The sequence below is a fragment of the Ambystoma mexicanum genome, chromosome 2q (assembly GCF_040938575.1).
Source record: "Ambystoma mexicanum isolate Mex_15411 chromosome 2q, UKY_AmexF1_1, whole genome shotgun sequence".
Taxonomy (NCBI): domain Eukaryota; kingdom Metazoa; phylum Chordata; class Amphibia; order Caudata; family Ambystomatidae; genus Ambystoma; species Ambystoma mexicanum.
The window spans coordinates 1,019,303,293-1,019,322,511 of NC_090924.1; the positions used below are offsets into that span (position 1 = coordinate 1,019,303,293).

The 19,219-nt window shown below is 45.9% G+C and overlaps 1 protein-coding gene across 2 annotated transcripts in view; it reads left to right on the top strand.

Moving 5' to 3' along the window:
• The window catches only part of RSU1 (Ras suppressor protein 1), a 994,395-nt gene extending 975,970 nt beyond the window's left edge, over nt 1-18,425 (top strand). For both annotated transcript variants that reach the window (XM_069648354.1, XM_069648355.1), the window contains one exon: nt 17,675-18,425. In XM_069648354.1, the coding sequence (XP_069504455.1) occupies nt 17,675-17,777 (103 nt within the window). In that variant the 3' untranslated portion in view covers nt 17,778-18,425. The remainder of the gene's footprint in view (nt 1-17,674) is intronic.
• The last annotated feature ends 794 nt before the right edge of the window (nt 18,426-19,219 follow it).

Consider the following 19,219-nt stretch of genomic DNA (forward strand, 5'->3'; position numbering starts at 1 on the left):
ATGCGCCGAGCGCTATTACAGAGGAACCACAAGGACTATCTCTATCGTTTTGGGGTCCTAGGAAAGCCTAGGATCTCAGCTTCCAAATGAAAGTTACTGCAAGTCTCTAAGACACACGGTCGCGGAGATATGAGCGATTTTGTGAAGGTCGTTTTTCAGATTTGAAATTTTAAAAGCTCAAAATGACAAGTGACAGATTTTGCAGCTAGAATGACAGGTGACAGATTTGGAGCTATCAGGCAGTTCTACTTAGGTTAAATAGATTGAATTAGATGAATTTAAACTAAGAGATTGGTTCTACACAGTTCTGCTGGGTACTCACACTATATTCTTGAATTAAATGGGCCTCATCACGGATCTGGTCAGGGTTTTAGACTGGGCTCTGGTCTCTCTCTGGGCACAGCGTCTGGTCTCTGGAACTGCTCGCTCTCTGGTCTGGTCTCTTAGTTCTGGATAGATTGAAGTCTCTAGTTTGGCTTTCTGGAGGTTGATGAATTTGAAGTCTGGATCTCTGGATGTTGTATGGTCCGGCAGAGCGCGTTGCAGCAAATGGAATTGAAGGTCCCTATCTGTCCTGTCTGCTTTTATGTGTTTTGAGAGTGGGTGGGTATGTTGGTCATAACTAAACTTGCCCCTCTCACTTGTCATTGGTCAAATTTCCATTCCTCACTTGATTGGCGAAGCTAAGTTGTGTCAGAGTGATGTCATTTTATGGCTTGCAGATAGGACACTCCTCTGTCAGATTGCACACATTCTATATTTGATAACAAAAGACATATTTCACAGTTACACAGTTGCTTGAAATTACATATACATGGTGTGGCTGAATTTAGCCATGTCTCTGTCCAAATCTGTTGTTTCTAAGAGCTTGCATTCAGAAATGGCACATAATTGACTTTTTAACTGATTTTTCAATTTCTGACATTGACCCAACTTTACATACATGTGCGCAGGGAGTATGGACATTAACTGATGAAGTTTCAGATTTTTAACATGCATACATTTAGAGTAATATCCACTTTTCCGCTGACACCCCCCTGAACATACCACCGGTTCTAAAAACCTCTTAAACTGTGGGCAGAAAAATCACAAGAATTATGGTATCATTTATAAAATTTTCACATGTCCGCTCTATGAATGATCCATCTTTTTAAAGTTATGTTCTGGCTCCAAAGGGGTGTGGTTTCCTCTCAGCACAAGGTAGAAATACTGGTTTATCCAGTTCTGCCAAGCCAGCTTCTGTCTCCAGTTTCTCCCCCTCCCAGTTTCTGCCAAGAGTAAGCCACTTTTACGACCCCTGCAATATAAGATTTGCTTGGGTCCTGAAAGGCTCATTGTTCAAGAGGAAGCCATTTATGATCCTCTCAATAAACCCTCTGCCTGGGTGAAGGGAGTTGCATTGTTCACTCTCCTGCAGAGCACAGGTAATTCAATTATCAGATAGATGGTATATTCTTAGTGTGGCCAGCAAAAAGGCAGAAAGTCCTGGGAACACAGCTGTGACTCAAGTTTCACTCCTGATGGGGGTAGTTGTCAAGCAAAATCAAGTTCCTTAAGCCAGACTTTCAGCTAACTGTCATGTTTTTTGTTGCTTTTTAAATTAACTTGCAATTTTACACATGCAGCTAGAATGCTGATTCTAAGTGCAAAACTATGACATTTCAACAGTTACAAAGGCATGTGACACCAAACATAGGTCACTCATTTAATCTAAACATTTTCGATTTTAGTGTCTTTAAATCCAGTGCAACTTAAACTGCTGACTCCATAGCTCAGCCAGTTTTGTTATAAGCATTGTTCTGGGCTCTTCATTTCCCAGATTTTGTAGGCACACAAAACTCCATTCTGCCAAATGTCTGCTGGTGTTCAGTGAATATTTTGCACATATTGTAATGTTTGAAAATAGGCATTTTGAGCCTGCCTTCAGAGAAACACAGGGTGGTTTTAAAACGCCGGCTTTTGGATAGTGGTGAGTACTGGTACTGCACCCATTTTTGGGATTTAACAAATGAATTCCCCACAATTCTAAGTTGCATTTGGCAATCAGCATTGCCATTCCCAATGGTTTCAGACTACTGTGCGGGTAGTCCAATGGTGGTTTTAAAGCGCTTTGAAGCTAACCAGCGCTACTGTTTTTCCTTTGGCAACCCATTTCCCTCATGGCAACCCGGCCTTTCATTCTCGCACTGGTGGGTGGCAAGTGAGGCAACCATTTTGGTGGGCGCACAAACTGCGCAGCTTTCCTGGATTTCGGCGCACATGTGGGTTTTCCGCCATCTTGAATTTTCTAAGCCCACAGCACCAAATGTTGCAGCATGATTACTTGCACGTGGGTCAAGACACCCAACAAGCCCCCCCACGCGACTGCACTTTGAATTGGAGTCGATGGGGAGTCGGGTGCACAAGGGTTTTGACCCATGCACCGGTCTGTCCGCATAATCTTCTTCCGGTAGATGGCACAGTTCAGCATCTTTTCCTCCATCCGGTCGGATAGATCGGTTCTCCTCGCCAGTCCTGATGGGAGTATTGGGCGGTCCACTGGGCCCATTGGATCTTCGTTCCTGGTCTCCGGATCGCCCTCCTTGGCCCGTCTCCAGGTTTTCTTTCTCCTAGGACGACAAAGGAAGAGCGGCAATACCTACTCATAGACGTTTTTCCACCACTGTTGAGATAGTGGGGCAGCATATGCATTTCATCATAACGAAACATTACATTCTTATTTTGAAAAAAAACAGTATAACTAAGAGACAGTTTCATGCAAATCACAATATTTTAGAGACTAGATGTGGTATGTTTTATGATTGGAACTGAATTAGTCTGAGACAGTACCCGCTAGGATTCCAGAGGATTCCTCCAGTTGTTGCAGAGTGTGCCTGGGATGGCAACATTTCAACTGGTTTATGTGGACCCACTTGTCTTCTCCCTCTGCCAAAGGACCTTTGGGGATGTGGATTTTGTAGGCCACAGGGGAGATTTTGTCTATGATCTCGAATGGTCCCTTCCATGTAGGCAAAAATTTGCGCTGCTTGGCCTGGTTCCTTTGGAAGTTGTATAGATAGACCCGGTCCCCCACCTGATATTCCTTCCTGGAAGTTTTCAGGTCATAGTGGGTCTTCATGCTATCAGCTGATCTTTCTAGATTCCGCTGAGCATAAGCAAAAGCATGTTGGAGGTGTTTCCTTAAATTCTCCACATACTCATGAGTAGTGGAGGCATTTATCAGTGTCTGCTCTAGGGTCCTGTAGAGCAAATGCCGAGGAAGCACCATCTTGCGCCCAGTCATCAACTCAAATGGTGACATTTTGGTTGCAGATGAAGGGGTAGATCTGATAGCCATTAGGACCAGAGGTAATCGGATATCCCAACTTGGCCCAGAATCTGCCACAAACTTCTTTAATATGCTCACAATTGTCCGGTTATATCTCTCTACTGCCCCAGAAGAAGCCGGTCTATAAGCAATATTCAGCTTTCTCTTGACCCCCAGTATCTCCCACATCTTTGTCATTACTTCACTGGTGAAGTGGCTACCTCTGTCTGACTCAATCCTTTGAGGTAGACCAAAACGGGAAAAGATGTGGTTAATCATCAAGGCAGCTGCCGTTTCTGCCTTGCAGTTTGGGGCTGGGAGACATTCCACCCACTTGGTAAACAAGCATGTCACAGTCAACATGTACTTATTCCCCCTAGCCGAGCGAATCACAGGGCCTACAAAGTCGATTTGTAAATCTGACCATGGCAGTGTCATTCCCCTCTTTTGTAAAGGCGCCCGGTGCGTAAGGGATGATGGCTGAAATTGTGCACACACAAGACACCCCTTCAAGTATTGGTCGAGGTCCTGCCCCATGTGTGGCCAGTATGCAACCTCTCTTAAGATTTCCAATGTTGTGTGAAACCCCCTATGACCGGCGGTGGCCGCATCATGGGCGTGACTTAACATCAGGCTTCGGAATGAGGTAGGAACCACCCACTGATCGTGGCCAGCTTTGGATTTCCTTACCAACAAACCGTCTTGGATTCGGAACATTTTTGGACATTTCATCAACACTCTTAGGTCCTCTTTCCCAATGTAATCGGTATCCGTCAGGGGAAAGTTCTCAGGGTCCTCAAGGTGCTGGTAAAATTTACCAATAATTGGATCCCCCTTCTGAGCAGTAATCAAATCAGCATCAGGGGTCTCCTTACTCCATTGTGCAATTGAAAGGTCGTTGTGAGCATTTGTCTGGGACCTAGTGATGGCAGTGACCTGGATTTCCCCCAACAGGGACTCAATCTCAATTAGATCCCCTTGGATGGCCCCGGTTTTGGCCAGCTGATCAGCTAAGTCATTTCCAGTTTTGTCTGGTCCCTCTACTTTGGAATGACCCTTGATCTTTTTCCAATAGATGGTCATCTCATTCGATGTGACCAGATCATCAATGTTTTGGATCAACTTCCCATGTTTCAAGGGTTTGTTGTTAGCACATAACATGCCTCTGGTTTTCCAATTAACCAGGTGCTCCACGAACCCGTTCCGTACATAATCCGAATCTGTGATTATGACCAGTTCGTGGAGTTGATGCTGGACAGCAGTGAGGATGGCCTGATGCACAGCCATCAATTCTGCCACCTGACTACTTCGGGGACCAATTTTGTATCCAGCGGAGGGTTCTGGGGACTCATTCACCCATGCATTCCCTACGCCGGCCACCAGTTCTTTCTCCCCGTCGTTGTCAACATGGTAAGAGCATCCATCCACATAGACAGTGGGCATTCCCTCACACTTGTCCTCTTCAAAGACTTTGTGGGGGGAATTAAGGTATGCCTCCATGTTGTCCTTTATTTTTAGACTTTCGTCCTCGAGACAGTTTTCTCTGGCACAATCATGCAAGTCAGCCAGACCTTGCGCGAGGGGACTCTTCTTGTTTTGGCCATATCGGACCTCCACAGGAAAGCCTTGCATTGACAGAATCCAGGAAGTAATTCGGGAATTACTCACATTTCCGGCCCGGATTCTGTCACTTTGGAGATATTGCAGAGGCTGGTGTGGAGTCTCCACTATGATGTGTTCCCCCTGGATAAACGGGCGGTAATTCTTCAATGCCCACACCGTTGCCAGGAGTGCCTTCTCACAATCGTTGAATTTTTCCTCCACAGAGGATAAAGTTTTGCTCGCATAGGAGATTACTTTATTGACCTTGTCATGCTTTTGGTATAATACGGCCGTCAAGCACGTATTAGAGAACCCTGTCTCCAGGAAGAACTCCTTGTTTCTGACAGGGTAAGCTAGGCAAGGCGCTTGTGAGAGGCTTCTCTTGAGTTGTCTTACTGCCTCGGATTGTTCTGGACCCCATTCCCACTTGACCCCCCCCCTTTAGGAGATGAATCAGGGGTCTGGTGATCTCTGCGTAGCCCTCAATGAACTTTCTGCTGTAATTAGTCAGTCCAAGGAGGCTCCTTAGTTCCCGCAGAGTTGTGGGGTCTTTCAGTTTCTGAAGTGCTTCCACTTTCTTTTCCTGGGGACAGAGGCCCTGAGGAGTAATCTCATGCCCCAAGAAATTAACACGGGTTCTACACCACTGTGCTTTCTGAAAGGAAAGTTTTGCTCCGGCGGCCCTCAACTGGGTCAGAACATAACGGATCTCCGCTATGTGTTCCTCCACAGATGAACTTTTGATGAGGACATCATCTACATAAGCCAGGTTACCCCTCGCACCCAGGTCGGGCATGGCCTTATGTAGGAAAATGTTGAATTCATTGCCGGAATTGAGGTATCCGAAGGGAGTCCGGGTCCATGTGTACTGCTGGCCCCCAAAGGTAAAAGCCAGTTTGTATTGGTCCTCCCTGCTGACAGGCACGGTCCAGTATCCATTGGTCAGGTCTATTGCAGTGAATACCTGTGACCCCTGAATCTGGGCCAGCCCTTGGTCAATGTAGGGCAGAGGCCATCGGGAAGTATGGACCCGTTTGTTGAGCTCCCTAAGGTCGGCGCAGAGTCTCCACTGGCCGTTTGGCTTCAATATTCCCAGCACCGGATTATTGAAGGTGCTGTGGACGGGACGGATTATTCCCCGGGACTCAAGGTTCTTAATTATTTCGGTAAGGGACTCCATTGATGCGAGAGGCAAGCGATATTGCTTCACAAACACAGGAGTCATGCCAGGGTCCGTGGGGATTGTTGTTGTGTGGATGTCAGTGCGACCACAGTCATATGAGTCTACCGCAAAGAGATCTTGGAAATCCAAGAAAACTTGTTTCAACTTTTGCTTTTGTTCCAGAGTCACACAAGCATCAGCTAGGTTGACTCTCTCTTCCACCATCTGCCTGAAGCCTGGAAAGACTTCTGGTTTGGCTATCTCCGCGGCCTCCTCCAGCTGGGTGGAGAAGTCCCTGGTCAGAGTGCTGATTTGGACCGGAGGCTTCAGGTGGGCAAGGCAGCCTTCATGAACCTGGAAAATCACCTCATCCCTCCTGAATTCACAAGTCACATCTTCCTTACCATAAGGGCAGGAAGTGTACACCAGGAAGTTCCCCCCATGCCGGGTAAAAATCCTGTCTGGTGTTGTATTGTCCTCACTGTCACTGTCAAAACAGTCCTTGGGGATTGGTCCTAACAGTTCATTTCTAAGATCAATGGAGAAATGTCGGTCATCAACCGCCATTCCAATAATGGTGCCTGCGGCTAGAGTAATACTCTTTAAGTCGCTGTTATCCACCTCTATTTGAATGGTGTCATGTTCTATGTTGACTAATGGTGTTGGGTTTACCCCCAACCCTTGCTGTTGGAGAGAAGCATTTAGATGTATGTAAGCATCAGGGTTTTTCAACTCTTGTCCCCTTTTAACTTTCACTTCCAGGGAGAATTGTCGGGTCCTTTCTGGTTTGGTGACTTCCTCTTTAACCTGAATTTCAACTGCATAAGGTAGCAATTGAGCTGACCTAAATGCTTTTTCTGGATCATCAAAGCCCATGGGATTATCCGCTAATCGGGACCAAGCTTTGAAGTTTATTAGGTCCAAACTAATGGCAAAGCGATTGAGAATGTCACTGCCTAAGTAAAAGGCGGCAGGGACGTCTCGCACGACCCAACAATTGTGGACTATGCTCTTGTTGCCAATGGAGATTTTGAGCATACACCTGCTTGGCAGGAGATGTTTGGAATTAGGTGCTTCCAGGTCCATTTCCCATTTGTCTATCAGTTTGAAGGTGGGAATGGCTGGATCTTTTGGGAGTTGGCGAAACATGGCTTCGCTGATGAAGCTCTTACCGTTGTTCACACACACTCGAGCGAGAACAGAGTCCTTCCCATCATTTAACTGAACAGGGATGAACAACTGCTCTCCAATTTGCTGAATATCAGCCAGGCTCTGAGCTGATTTCACATCTTTCTGGACTATAGGAGTGGGAGTTTCAGATTGTGGATTGGTATAGAATTTCAGAGTGTTTCCTTCCAGCGTGGAATACCACCTTAAACTGGAAGGAAGGTTGATTTTCAGAAATAGAGAGGACCCCCCATCACTAGTCTGTTGTCCTACTGCTATTACTGTCACGTCTAGAATCTGGTTGTTCTGGAAGTGAAATTCTACTTGGTCAGATTTTTGTTCAACCATGTGGCATGTGCCGTTTAAACTAACATGGTTGACACTCTGTTTTAATTTTATTGGTCGGCTAGTCTGGGTCCAGAGGACCTTGTTTACACAATCTATTAGGGGTGACAACCTTCTCAGGAGGTCATTCCCTAGTAAACAAGCGGTGCCCTCCGGGGTCACAACTATGACCGGGTGTTTCAACTTATGTCGCCCAATTTTAATGTCCAAGTCTGCAGTCCCCTCAACGGGAATTTCCTTCCCGTCAAAGTTCTGTAGTTGTCCCGGAAGAGAGGTGAGAGGAATTTGGTAATTCTCTCCCCTTCCTGCATTCAGTTCGTCAAAGGCCCTTCTGGACAGAAGGGTAGCTTGAGATCCAGTGTCCACCAGTGCCGAGATTGTACCCTGCCCCTGTACTTGTACCGGGGCATAATATCTTCCCTCCTTCTCCTCAAGGGGGCACAGGTAATGTACATTTTTGGACAACTGGTGGGCTAACTTTCTGGTTTTGGACATTGCTAGCGAAGAGATTTGGGCAGAATTCTGTGGAGAGTCTTGGGAATCTGAAAGAAAAATTTGGCAACTGGAGATCAGAGCCATTGTGGGTTCCCCTGGTTCCAGTTCTGGGCCGCCCCCCCCTTTTTGGAGGCACTCCCCAGTATGGGTTTGAACCCGGGGATTTTCTTGCTGTTGGTTCTGGGATGAGATGGTGGGCGGCGGTAGCTCAGTCTCCACATCTCCCCAGTCTGGATTTGCATTCCTAGGGACCCATTTTTCTTTGGGAGGAGTTCCCCCCTCTCTGAAGGAGAAGATCCTTTTCTCAGGATCCTCTGAGGATCCCTCTCCCTCAAATTGGAAGATCTGTACCTCCTCCTCAAACTGAGTCTGTTTGGGTCTTTTGTTTCTCCTACCCCCCCTCTGCTCCTTAGGAGGCAGACTTTCAGGGGCAAGAGATTTTGTTTCCGGTTCCTGGGTTTCCAGGGGCTGTTTACAAGTGAGGAAGGAAGCTTCCTCCAAGGCTTTACACCCCCCTTCCCTTTGTGCCTCCTCCCTGGGAACCGGTGAGTTATCGGGGTGCTGCCCCCGTCATTGTTCTGGAGCACCAGGTCCAGAGTTGGGTGCGTTCTGCGCCGGCACGCCCATCTGAGGGTTCTGCTGAGCCCTCAGTATGTGACCCAGATCCTGCGCCATGTTTTGAACCTGGCGCTCTAACTGGGAAACCCGCTCAGGCTGATACGGGGCCCTGTTTTCTCCCCTGGCTGATCCCGGGAAGGGTAGCTGTCCCTCCTCTGGTAATACCCCGGGTTGGGAAGATTTGGGTACCCCTCCACCCTTGGCCTCCCCTCTCCCGGATTCAGTGGTCTGGGCTCAGGGAATTGGGGAAAGAAGGATGGATGGTTTTGGGGCTGAAAGTCGGGTGGATATCTGGGGAAAAAGTTCTGCCCAGGGTTTGGTAAATTTCTGCCCTCCTGTGGGAAGTTTGGAGGGAAGTTCCCTGGGTTAGGTGCTTGCTGGATCCCCCCCCCCTTGGGCTGGAGGAGTCCACACATAACCCAGGATGGGTCGATTTCCCTTGTAACGGGGACTTACATAATCAGGAGAGCGAGGGACCCCATTTGTGGGGCTGCCTCCTTGGCTCCCTGTCTGTGACTGACCCGAGGACCTCCTGGGCCTAGCATTATTAGGTGCAGGTAGGTTTTTAGGCCCCCTCGTCTCCAAATCCAAAACGGGGGTGACCTTTACCTCTGCCACCTTGGCAGCAGCAGGGGTGCTGTTGGCTTTGGGGTTTTTCTGGGCATTACTTTTGCTATCTATCGGTTTCTGCACCTCATAGATCCGGGTAGCCTGTTCAATGACCCAGTCTAAAGATCTTTTCTCGTGAAAATCCCTCACGAGCTGGGTCATGATATATTTGGGCAAGGCATGGAAAAACGTATTAATAAATTCCCTGCTATCCGTGCGCACCCTTCTTGTGGTCTGTGCAAAAGCCCGCTTTAACTCCTGCACAAATTCTTGTGGGGCCTGATCCTCCCCACATTGCAAATTGTAGGCTGCCTTGCGAGCCTCTTGAGGATTTCTGTGAACAGAAAAATGTTTCAAGATGGCCGCCTTATAGGTGGACCATCTTAAATGATTTTGGTCCTCCAGCCCCGCAAAGAAACTGGAGTATTCCGGGGAGAAGGTCCACTTTACATATTGAATACAGCTTTGGCTGTCCTTCAAATGGAAAGTCTCCATCATTTGTTCAAACAACTCTAAGTGCTCCCAAACAGAATACTTAGCGTTCTTATGGTAAGGCGTGATGACGCTCCTGATCGCCTTAATCTGCTTTAAGGGGTCCTTAAGCAAGGCCCTTTTTGCCTTATTGGCCTTTTTGGTTCGGGTAACCCTTGTCCATTCGTCCTCGGACTCAGAGGCACTGCTCCCAGAGGTTCCCGTCTGTTCTTCCAGGTTTTCCCGGATTCTGCGAGCCTGGGAATGGCTGGCAGAATGTGGGGACCTGGTCTCCTGTGTCCTGCGCAGTTCAGAGGAGTCTTCAGATTCCTCCTTGCTGCCTGGATTTGATGGGTACCCCCTCCACTGACCTAACTGGGCAGAGGTTTTCAGGATGCCCTTAATGGGCCTACTCTCCTGGGGTTCCCCATTGAACTGTACTGTACTTGGGTGCCCATACCCGGATGCCCACCCCTCCATTCCTGAGTGGTACTGGCCTATGAGGCCCATACTCTTAGCTGGATAGTAATCTGCCATCCCTGTGGCCCTGTGCTCATGTGCGCCAGGGGACATGGGGGTGGTAGAGTCCAGGGACTGGGGGAGATGAAGGCCCCTGGTGGTAGGGCTCCTGCGGTTATGGTCAGGAATCTCTCTTTCCCAGCGGACCTCATCTCTATCCGCCCCTGCTCCCTGTTGCAATGCAAGAGCCTGCATTTGTGCTTTCAGTTCCTCTGTTAAGGCCTTACTCGACTCTATCAGTTTCTCCTGCATCGCTACCTGTTGCTGGAGCCTCTCATTGTGCTGGCAGAGAGCCTCATTTTCCCTCTGTGCTTCCTGATTGGTCCTGGAGCACTGGGCCAGTCTTTGCTGCAGGAGGGTTGCCTCCTGATTCCCCTCCCTACTGGCCTGCTCCTTTCTTGCCAGAGCATCTTCCACCCTTCTGGTGTGCTCTAACAAGTTTGCATGCTCTTTTTGGAGATCACCCAGCCCCTGGAGGGCCAAGTGATTTTCTTCCGTTTTTCTTTTTAACTGGCAGACTTCCTGGCCTAAGGTGTCCCTTTCCTGAGTAAGAGCCTGCATCTGTGCCGCCAGGTCATCCCTCTGCCTTTGAAGGGCACCAGCTTTCCGGCGCTCTTCATCAAACTCTGCCTGGGTATCCAGGTCTTTCAGAATCAGTTTATTGCTTTCTGCCTTTTCCCTATCTAGGTGGCCTTGCAGGGTGACTACCTGCTCAGCACATGCCCTGTTAAAGTCCAGTTGTTGCTCCAGCTTTTTCTGGCTTTGCAGTAGGGAGTCCAAACCTTCTTGGTGTTCCTTCTGCAAGGCCAGAAATCTGGTATCCTGTTCTGACTTTTCCTTTTGCAGCACATCCATATCCTCCTTTATTTTAGTGATGTACTGTCTGGTCTCATTTTCTGACTCCTGGCTTCTGTGCAGCCTTTGCTCAGAAGAGTCCAGATCAGATTGGGCCTTCTCTAACGCCATCTGTTGCCTTTTTGCCAAATCATGGCCTTCAGCACATTTATTCTGTATGGCTCCCATATATAAATATAAATATGCCGCTATCCTAACAATCTTGTCGTGTTCATCTTTGGCCTTAGGAGCCATATATAGTTCACTCAGGGCCACATGTAATGGACCCTGATCTCTCCATAAGTCTGACCCTGTTTCAGTGACCTGTCGCGTGATGGCCTGCAACCAGGCATCCTGGCCCTGCTCAGCCCATTCACCTCTCACAAATAGTTTATGTAAGAAGTGCTCTCTGGCTATTTTCATATCTACCAAGGTCGTCATTCTAGAGATTGGTCTCTGTCCTGACTTACAGAAGTTAGTATTTTATTTTTGCAGAACAGAACTTTTCTTGGAGTGTCCCTTTTGAGGAATGCTTCACAGCGTAATGCAGCGTGGTGATCCGACTGGATATGTGTATCTGGTCAGCTGGCACGCTGTATTAAGCTGCACAAGTGGTATTCTAACCCAAACGTCCGGCCCGAGCCCCCAATTTGTAAGAGGATTCAATCCCGCACTACCGCTAAGTCAATGCCTAGTCCAGAATACTGAATGAAAACCCTTATTGATATATCTTTATGTCCAGTTCATGCGTTCTGGATGACTACCCCTATATAACACTCCTCTCTTGCAATCCCCCTGACCCCACTGAGCCAAGAAGTAGTTCTGTTTTGCAAGTTAAAAGGTTTATTTGATAATTTAAACAAGAGATGTATATATCACACCTTATAATAAATTAATAATTGAATAGCACACTTAATCTGATATGATAAAGATTAACAACGGAGAATCTGGCACTAACACGCTTCTCTATAATCAATAAGGAGTTGACATGAAATGGATAAGGTAGCACACAGGTGAATAGGAACAAAAGAAGAAGGTGGTACAAAATGCTTTATAGAGTTCAAATGGATGCAAGGTTGAATGAATGAAATGCAGTATAGAAATACTCAATATGATTTCAACAAAACAATGTAATCACTTTTCTCTGGCAATCCCCTCCCCCCCTTGATGCAAGGCAAGGAAATGGAAGGAAAACACACAGTTCTCAGAAATGCAATTAAATGTGATTCAGTTCACCCCAGCAAGCTTAGACTACAGAAGTTTGAAAACACAGGCCCAAATTGCTTTGATATGTGCTGGCAATGAATTAAAAAATATGCTAAAATGCTTTTAATTCCCTTTCAGAGGTTCAGGGTGAGTGGTATCTAGTTAATATTAGTCCCGGCTCACACTAGCAATGATGCAGGGATAGTTAGCAGGTTAAACGAATTTCTGGCAAATGGAAGGCAAGCAGCAGCCGATTTTTTACACGTGAAGAAATTTGCAAATCGCGGCAAAATTCGCGGATGCGCCGAGCGCTATTACAGAGGAACCACAAGGAAGGACTATCTCTATCGTTTTGGGGTCCTAGGAAAGCCTAGGATCTCAGCTTCCAAATGAAAGTTACTGCAAGTCTCTAAGACAAACGGTCACGGAGATATGAGCGATTTTGTGAAGGTCGTTTTTCAGATTTGAAATTTTAAAAGCTCAAAATGACAAGTGACAGATTTTGCAGCTAGAATGACAGGTGACAGATTTGGAGCTATCAGGCAGTTCTACTTAGGTTAAATAGATTGAATTAGATGAATTTAAACTAAGAGATTGGTTCTACACAGTTCTGCTGGGTACTCACACTATATTCTTGAATTAAATGGGCCTCATCACGGATCTGGTCAGGGTTTTAGACTGGGCTCTGGTCTCTCTCTGGGCACAGCGTCTGGTCTCTGGAACTGCTCGCTCTCTGGTCTCTTAGTTCTGGATAGATTGAAGTCTCTAGTTTGGCTTTCTGGAGGTTGATGAATTTGAAGTCTGGATCTCTGGATGTTGTATGGTCCGGCAGAGCGCGTTGCAGCAAATGGAATTGAAGGTCCCTATCTGTCCTGTCTGCTTTTATGTGTTTTGAGAGTGGGTGGGTATGTTGGTCATAACTAAACTTGCCCCTCTCACTTGTCATTGGTCAAATTTCCATTCCTCACTTGATTGGCGAAGCTAAGTTGTGTCAGAGTGATGTCATTTTATGGCTTGCAGATAGGACACTCCTCTGTCAGATTGCACACATTCTATATTTGATAACAAAAGACATATTTCACAGTAACACAGTTGCTTGAAATTACATATACATGGTGTGGCTGAATTTAGCCATGTCTCTGTCCAAATCTGTTGTTTCTAAGAGCTTGCATTCAGAAATGGCACATAATTGACTTTTTAACTGATTTTTCAATTTCTGACATTGACTCAACTTTACATACATGTGCGCAGGGAGTATGGACATTAACTGATGAAGTTTCAGATTTTTAACATGCATACATTTAGAGTAATATCCACTTTTCCGCTGACACCCCCCTGAACATACCACCGGTTCTAAAAACCTCTTAAACTGTGGGCAGAAAAATCACAAGAATTATGGTATCATTTATAAAATTTTCACATGTCCGCTCTATGAATGATCCATCTTTTTAAAGTTATGTTCTGGCTCCAAAGGGGTGTGGTTTCCTCTCAGCACAAGGTAGAAATACTGGTTTATCCAGTTCTGCCAAGCCAGCTTCTGTCTCCAGTTTCTCCCCCTCCCAGTTTCTGCCAAGAGTAAGCCACTTTTACGACCCCTGCAATATAAGATTTGCTTGGGTCCTGAAAGGCTCATTGTTCAAGAGGAAGCCATTTATGATCCTCTCAATAAACCCTCTGCCTGGGTGAAGGGAGTTGCATTGTTCACTCTCCTGCAGAGCACAGGTAATTCAATTATCAGATAGATGGTATATTCTTAGTGTGGCCAGCAAAAAGGCAGATAGTCCTGGGAACACAGCTGTGACTCAAGTTTCACTCCTGATGGGGGTAGTTGTCAAGCAAAATCAAGTTCCTTAAGCCAGACTTTCAGCTAACTGTCATGTTTTTTGTTGCTTTTTAAATTAACTTGCAATTTTACACATGCAGCTAGAATGCTGATTCTAAGTGAAAAACTATGACATTTCAACAGTTACAAAGGCATGTGACACCAAACATAGGTCACTCATTTAATCTAAACATTTTCGATTTTAGTGTCTTTAAATCCAGTGCAACTTAAACTGCTGACTCCATAGCTCAGCCAGTTTTGTTATAAGCATTGTTCTGGGCTCTTCATTTCCCAGATTTTGTAGGCACACAAAACTCCATTCTGCCAAATGTCTGCTGGTGTTCAGTGAATATTTTGCACATATTGTAATGTTTGAAAATAGGCATTTTGAGCCTGCCTTCAGAGAAACACAGGGTGGTTTTAAAACGCCGGCTTTTGGATAGTGGTGAGTACTGGTACTGCACCCATTTTTGGGATTTAACAAATGAATTCCCCACAATTCTAAGTTGCATTTGGCAATCAGCATTGCCATTCCCAATGGTTTCAGACTACTGTGCGGGTAGTCCAATGGTGGTTTTAAAGCGCTTTGAAGCTAACCAGCGCTACTGTTTTTCCTTTGGCAACCCATTTCCCTCATGGCAACCCGGCCTTTCATTCTCGCACTGGTGGGTGGCAAGTGAGGCAACCATTTTGGTGGGCGCACAAACTGCGCAGCTTTCCTGGATTTCGGCGCACATGTGGGTTTTCCGCCATCTTGAATTTTCTAAGCCCACAGCGCCAAATGTTGCAGCATGATTACTTGCACGTGGGTTAAGACACCCAACAGATTTCACATATTGAGTCACTATATTGTGTTTGATCTGAGTAGCAATGTGTATGAGAGTTATAAGATGACAGGATGGAGAGATCATGGGGAATTTCTGAGTTAGGATTGGTTAGTAAGACCGGGGGTTAAGCCGTGAAATAGCCATTGATACAACATGCATGCTCCTGGCCCTGATCTGATTGCCCTCAGTTGCTTTTAAAGCAGATGTAGAGCAATGGGCTGGGCGCAGAGTGCTCCCAGTGTTCACTACTGCTATTAATGTAGGCATTGTATGTCCAGGGAGCATTCTGACGCCTATTCTCAGAAAGGGGGTGGGGGAAAGAAAAACCCCTTCACATTATCGCCTGATAGCTGTTCTGAATGCCAGTGGTAAAAGCATGGACAGAATAATTCTCTAAGTGATTGGGGAATACATGTGTTACAAATAAAAACGGCCATCTTTATTGCTGCTTCATAGATTTTAGAAAAGCATTTGACAGTGTAAATAGCCTTCTGCTGTGATCCATATTGAAAAAATGGGGCATACCTTGGGAAAGCTTGCAAATCGGTATTACCTTTAATTCAGGCATCTGGGGGGGAAATTCGATGGGATGGGACTGGAAGCTGATCCCAGGTTATTAAAACGAATCAAGGTCTGGGGAAGGGGTTCATATTGGCAGCCCAGTTGTTTGGTCTTTATCTTGCAGACTTGCCAGAAACACTAGCCAGGTAATGGAACTTCTTTCCAAGGCCGAGCGATTCATGACTAGCCCTAATCACCTATGCTGATGACACCATTTTGATGGATCAGACTTGGGTTGGGCTGCAAGACGTTTGGATGTGTTGGTGTTATTTAGTAATGGAAGTTATCTGGGAGAATCTAGGATTGTATTCATGGGGAGGAAACCGTGAATTTGAACTAGCTTGCTTTTTGGAACTCAGGTTGTACAACACAATCAAGTGACCAACGCATACATAAATGATTATGTTAACAATAAAGGGTCAAGTTGGCATCACCCATTCCTTTAACACTAACATAGGAACTCTGTAGGTAGAGCCACCCTGAGTATCTATCGAGACGAGATTCTTCTGATGTTGTATGGGTCTGCACTATTCTCTCAGGTAGGGGATGTTTATGTGGCATGGAAAATACTTTTGGGCATGCAGCAATACGCTACCATCAAATTATTTTAGTATGGATCTGTTGCAAATGTAGCTACTTTTGATGATTATTCTGTTGTAAAATATTGTTTTAACGTGTATATTGTTTTTATTTTTAACCTGATAACTAATAAATAATAACCAAACCTTCCCGGTTCCCCAAACGTGCGTTAGCAGAAGTGCTCTGTGCACATAGATTTATCTTTTGAAGGAAAACAAGTTGCATCCACACAGACTGTTTCAAGCGTGCATGTGTTGTAGCAGTCTGCCATAATGACCCCTTGGGTTCGGCGCTGACATTAGCCTTGCATGCATTATAAAGTAACGGGATTGTGTAGTGGCAGCAGAGGCGTTGCTGGAGGCGGGTATAGCCCCGGGTCTTTTGGTTGTAGCCCTGGATAGAAGCTCATGGGCTACAACCAAAAGGCTATAGCTAGCCCCGAATCCGGCCAGTCCCGACATTAGCGTAGCCCCGGATCTTTTCCAGACCTAGCAAAACCCCTGAGTGGCCGATTTCAATGAGAGCGCTTAGGGTAAAGTGGCAACCGCCATAGTGCCGAATCCTTCAGCATCGAGAGCCCCATGTACTTGCCAAGCCCCTCCCTGAGCGAGAACTGTCACGAGTAGCATTGCTGAGAGACGAGGTCGCTGCTGATTTCTGATTGTGAAGTCACTAGGTTATCTTTTTAAGACAGGCATATAAGCCTGTCCATGGATGCGCCCTCGTTCAGTGTCGTCTCGTTAAATTCCTTTGATCAAATTGAAGACAGCGGATTAAAATCCTCATCAGCCGGTAGGCAGCAGTGTTGGGAGGGAAAGTGTGAATAAATTAGCAGTGGGCGTCTAGACAAAAACATGAGGTTGGATCTTGCAAACACATGTCAGTCAGCAGTAGAACTTGAATAACGAAACGGACCAGAGCAAATCGCTGCTTCTCGGCAGAAGCAGTGATCATTCACGGAAGCCGAGGCTGTCCTAACTGGAGGTGAACATTTAATTGATTTCAAACAGGGCTGCTCGTAAATTATCAATCACTCACGACCTGATGTTCATTTACATCCTCTTAAGCCTGTAGTCTGTTTAGTTTAGCAGCGAATGCTCGCAGCCTTAATTGCCGGACCCTCTGTCAGCGTTTAATCAGCCGCACTTCTTAATGTGGCATGTGTTGGAAGCTGCCCCGGCACCATCAATCATCCGAAAACCGCCACAGACGGCTGTGACACCATTGCTCTCTGTCACATTATCCGGCCCTGGGGCTTTCTGCTGCGGTGCAGGGTTCACTTTGCTGAAAATGCGCACTCTGTCTCTCCAGTTCAACCCAATTGTTGTCATTGTCAAGCACCACACGCACAACACCACAGAGTCCCCTACAAGCAGTGCACAGCGAGGCTCAGAAAACCTCCCTTTCTGCTAACCTATTGCAAACCACTGTCGATTTATCAATGCCCACTTGTCATGCTCGTGGAAATAAAAGGTTCTCCTATATCTTAAAAATCATGTAGACGATTTACCTGCTATACCATCTGACGTTTTGGTTTTATTCTGTTTTAGTCTCTATGGGCGACACATGCAGGCGAACCCGGAGCCCCCAAAGAAGAACAACGACAAATCCAAAAAGATCAGCCGGAAACCTCTGGCAGCCAAGAACAAGTGAAGGATTGACCACGCTCATGATTTTAGCTCTCCGCCTGCATGTGCCTAATTATCACTATTTATTTACTAAAGATGCCATAACTTTCTCAGGCTAATGAAAGAAGCAACTCCTATTGAATGTTACCCAAGAAGTGTTTTCTATGCATTGTCAGAATCTTTTTTTTAAACTTGCTTCTGGTGTATTCTCTTTTTAAATTCATGTTTATGAAATATGCAATGTATGCCTATGAGCATTTTATATATCTTCATGAAGAAATCCAGACACATTTTGTTCCTTCATATGCCACTTTATATTAAAATGTATTCCTTAATAATGAAAATTATATTAGAATGCCTACATCTAAATGCACCTAACGCGGTCACAGATGCTAAATATTAGTGTGCACACGTATGTATGATGTTTTGCATAGTCCCTACATTTATCCAGTGTTTAATACATTTCTTATTTGTATAATGTGATATCGTTTTATTCAAATGAAAATAGAATGTTGCAGGTTAATGTGCTCTCTTCTTTTATCATTATGGTATGTCACGGCTTCACAAGCTACATGGCCGGGGACGAAGGAGGCGTTCCATATTCCGTCAATCAGTCATATGATCTAATTATGTCACTATACTTTGCACACATAAAATTGGCATGTTTGTTAAACCTGTGATGTGTGTAGTATTTTTATCCCCTCCCTCAGTGGCACAAATGAAAATCTTCTAAGTTTTTCACGGTGAGCAATGTGAAGAAGAACAGGCACCTACTCTTTGCGAATTACTACAATCCCCTAAAAGCCGGCCGTTTTAATTAGCATGGTAAATTGTCTGCATCCATTATTGTTTGTAGAGCAGTATTTCTGCAGAAATTTTATTTGAAATGTAGTTGTTTTGTGTTGGCAACATCACAGTTAAGGTTACATGAGACTAATGTGAATGGCAAATATGTTCCCCTGCAGGGGGTAGACATGGTAGGGCCTGAGTGGGTGAGGCCTGCCCAAAATCTGGAAATGCTTACTTAGCAGCAGAGGTGTCGGTGCAGTGGAGTCACTCCAGCTCCACTTTGCATGTCTGGAACCAAGAAGGTCTCGCTGGTTCTTGTCTCTGTGGTGCGCAGTAGCTGGAAGCCTCAAGAGCTGAGGTGGCAGCATCGTGTTGTGTCCAGACCTGGATAGAAACAGGGGTGGAGGGTGCCTTTCTGAATGTGCTGATGTCTGCTTGCAAGGGTTTCTGCATTTCCATATCCATTCATGCAAGTGGGTGTCTATAAGTGCGCTTAAGAATCAGTGCCAAGTAAATGGTGTATTTCAAAGTGAGTGCATGAGCATGCAGTGAGAATGCTGTGTGTGTGTGTGTGTGTGTGTGTGTGTGTGTGTGTGTGTGTGTGTGTGCCAACACCAACAGAGGAGTTCTTACATGGGGGAACATTTATGGATCCTGTAAGGATATGTTTTCTTACTG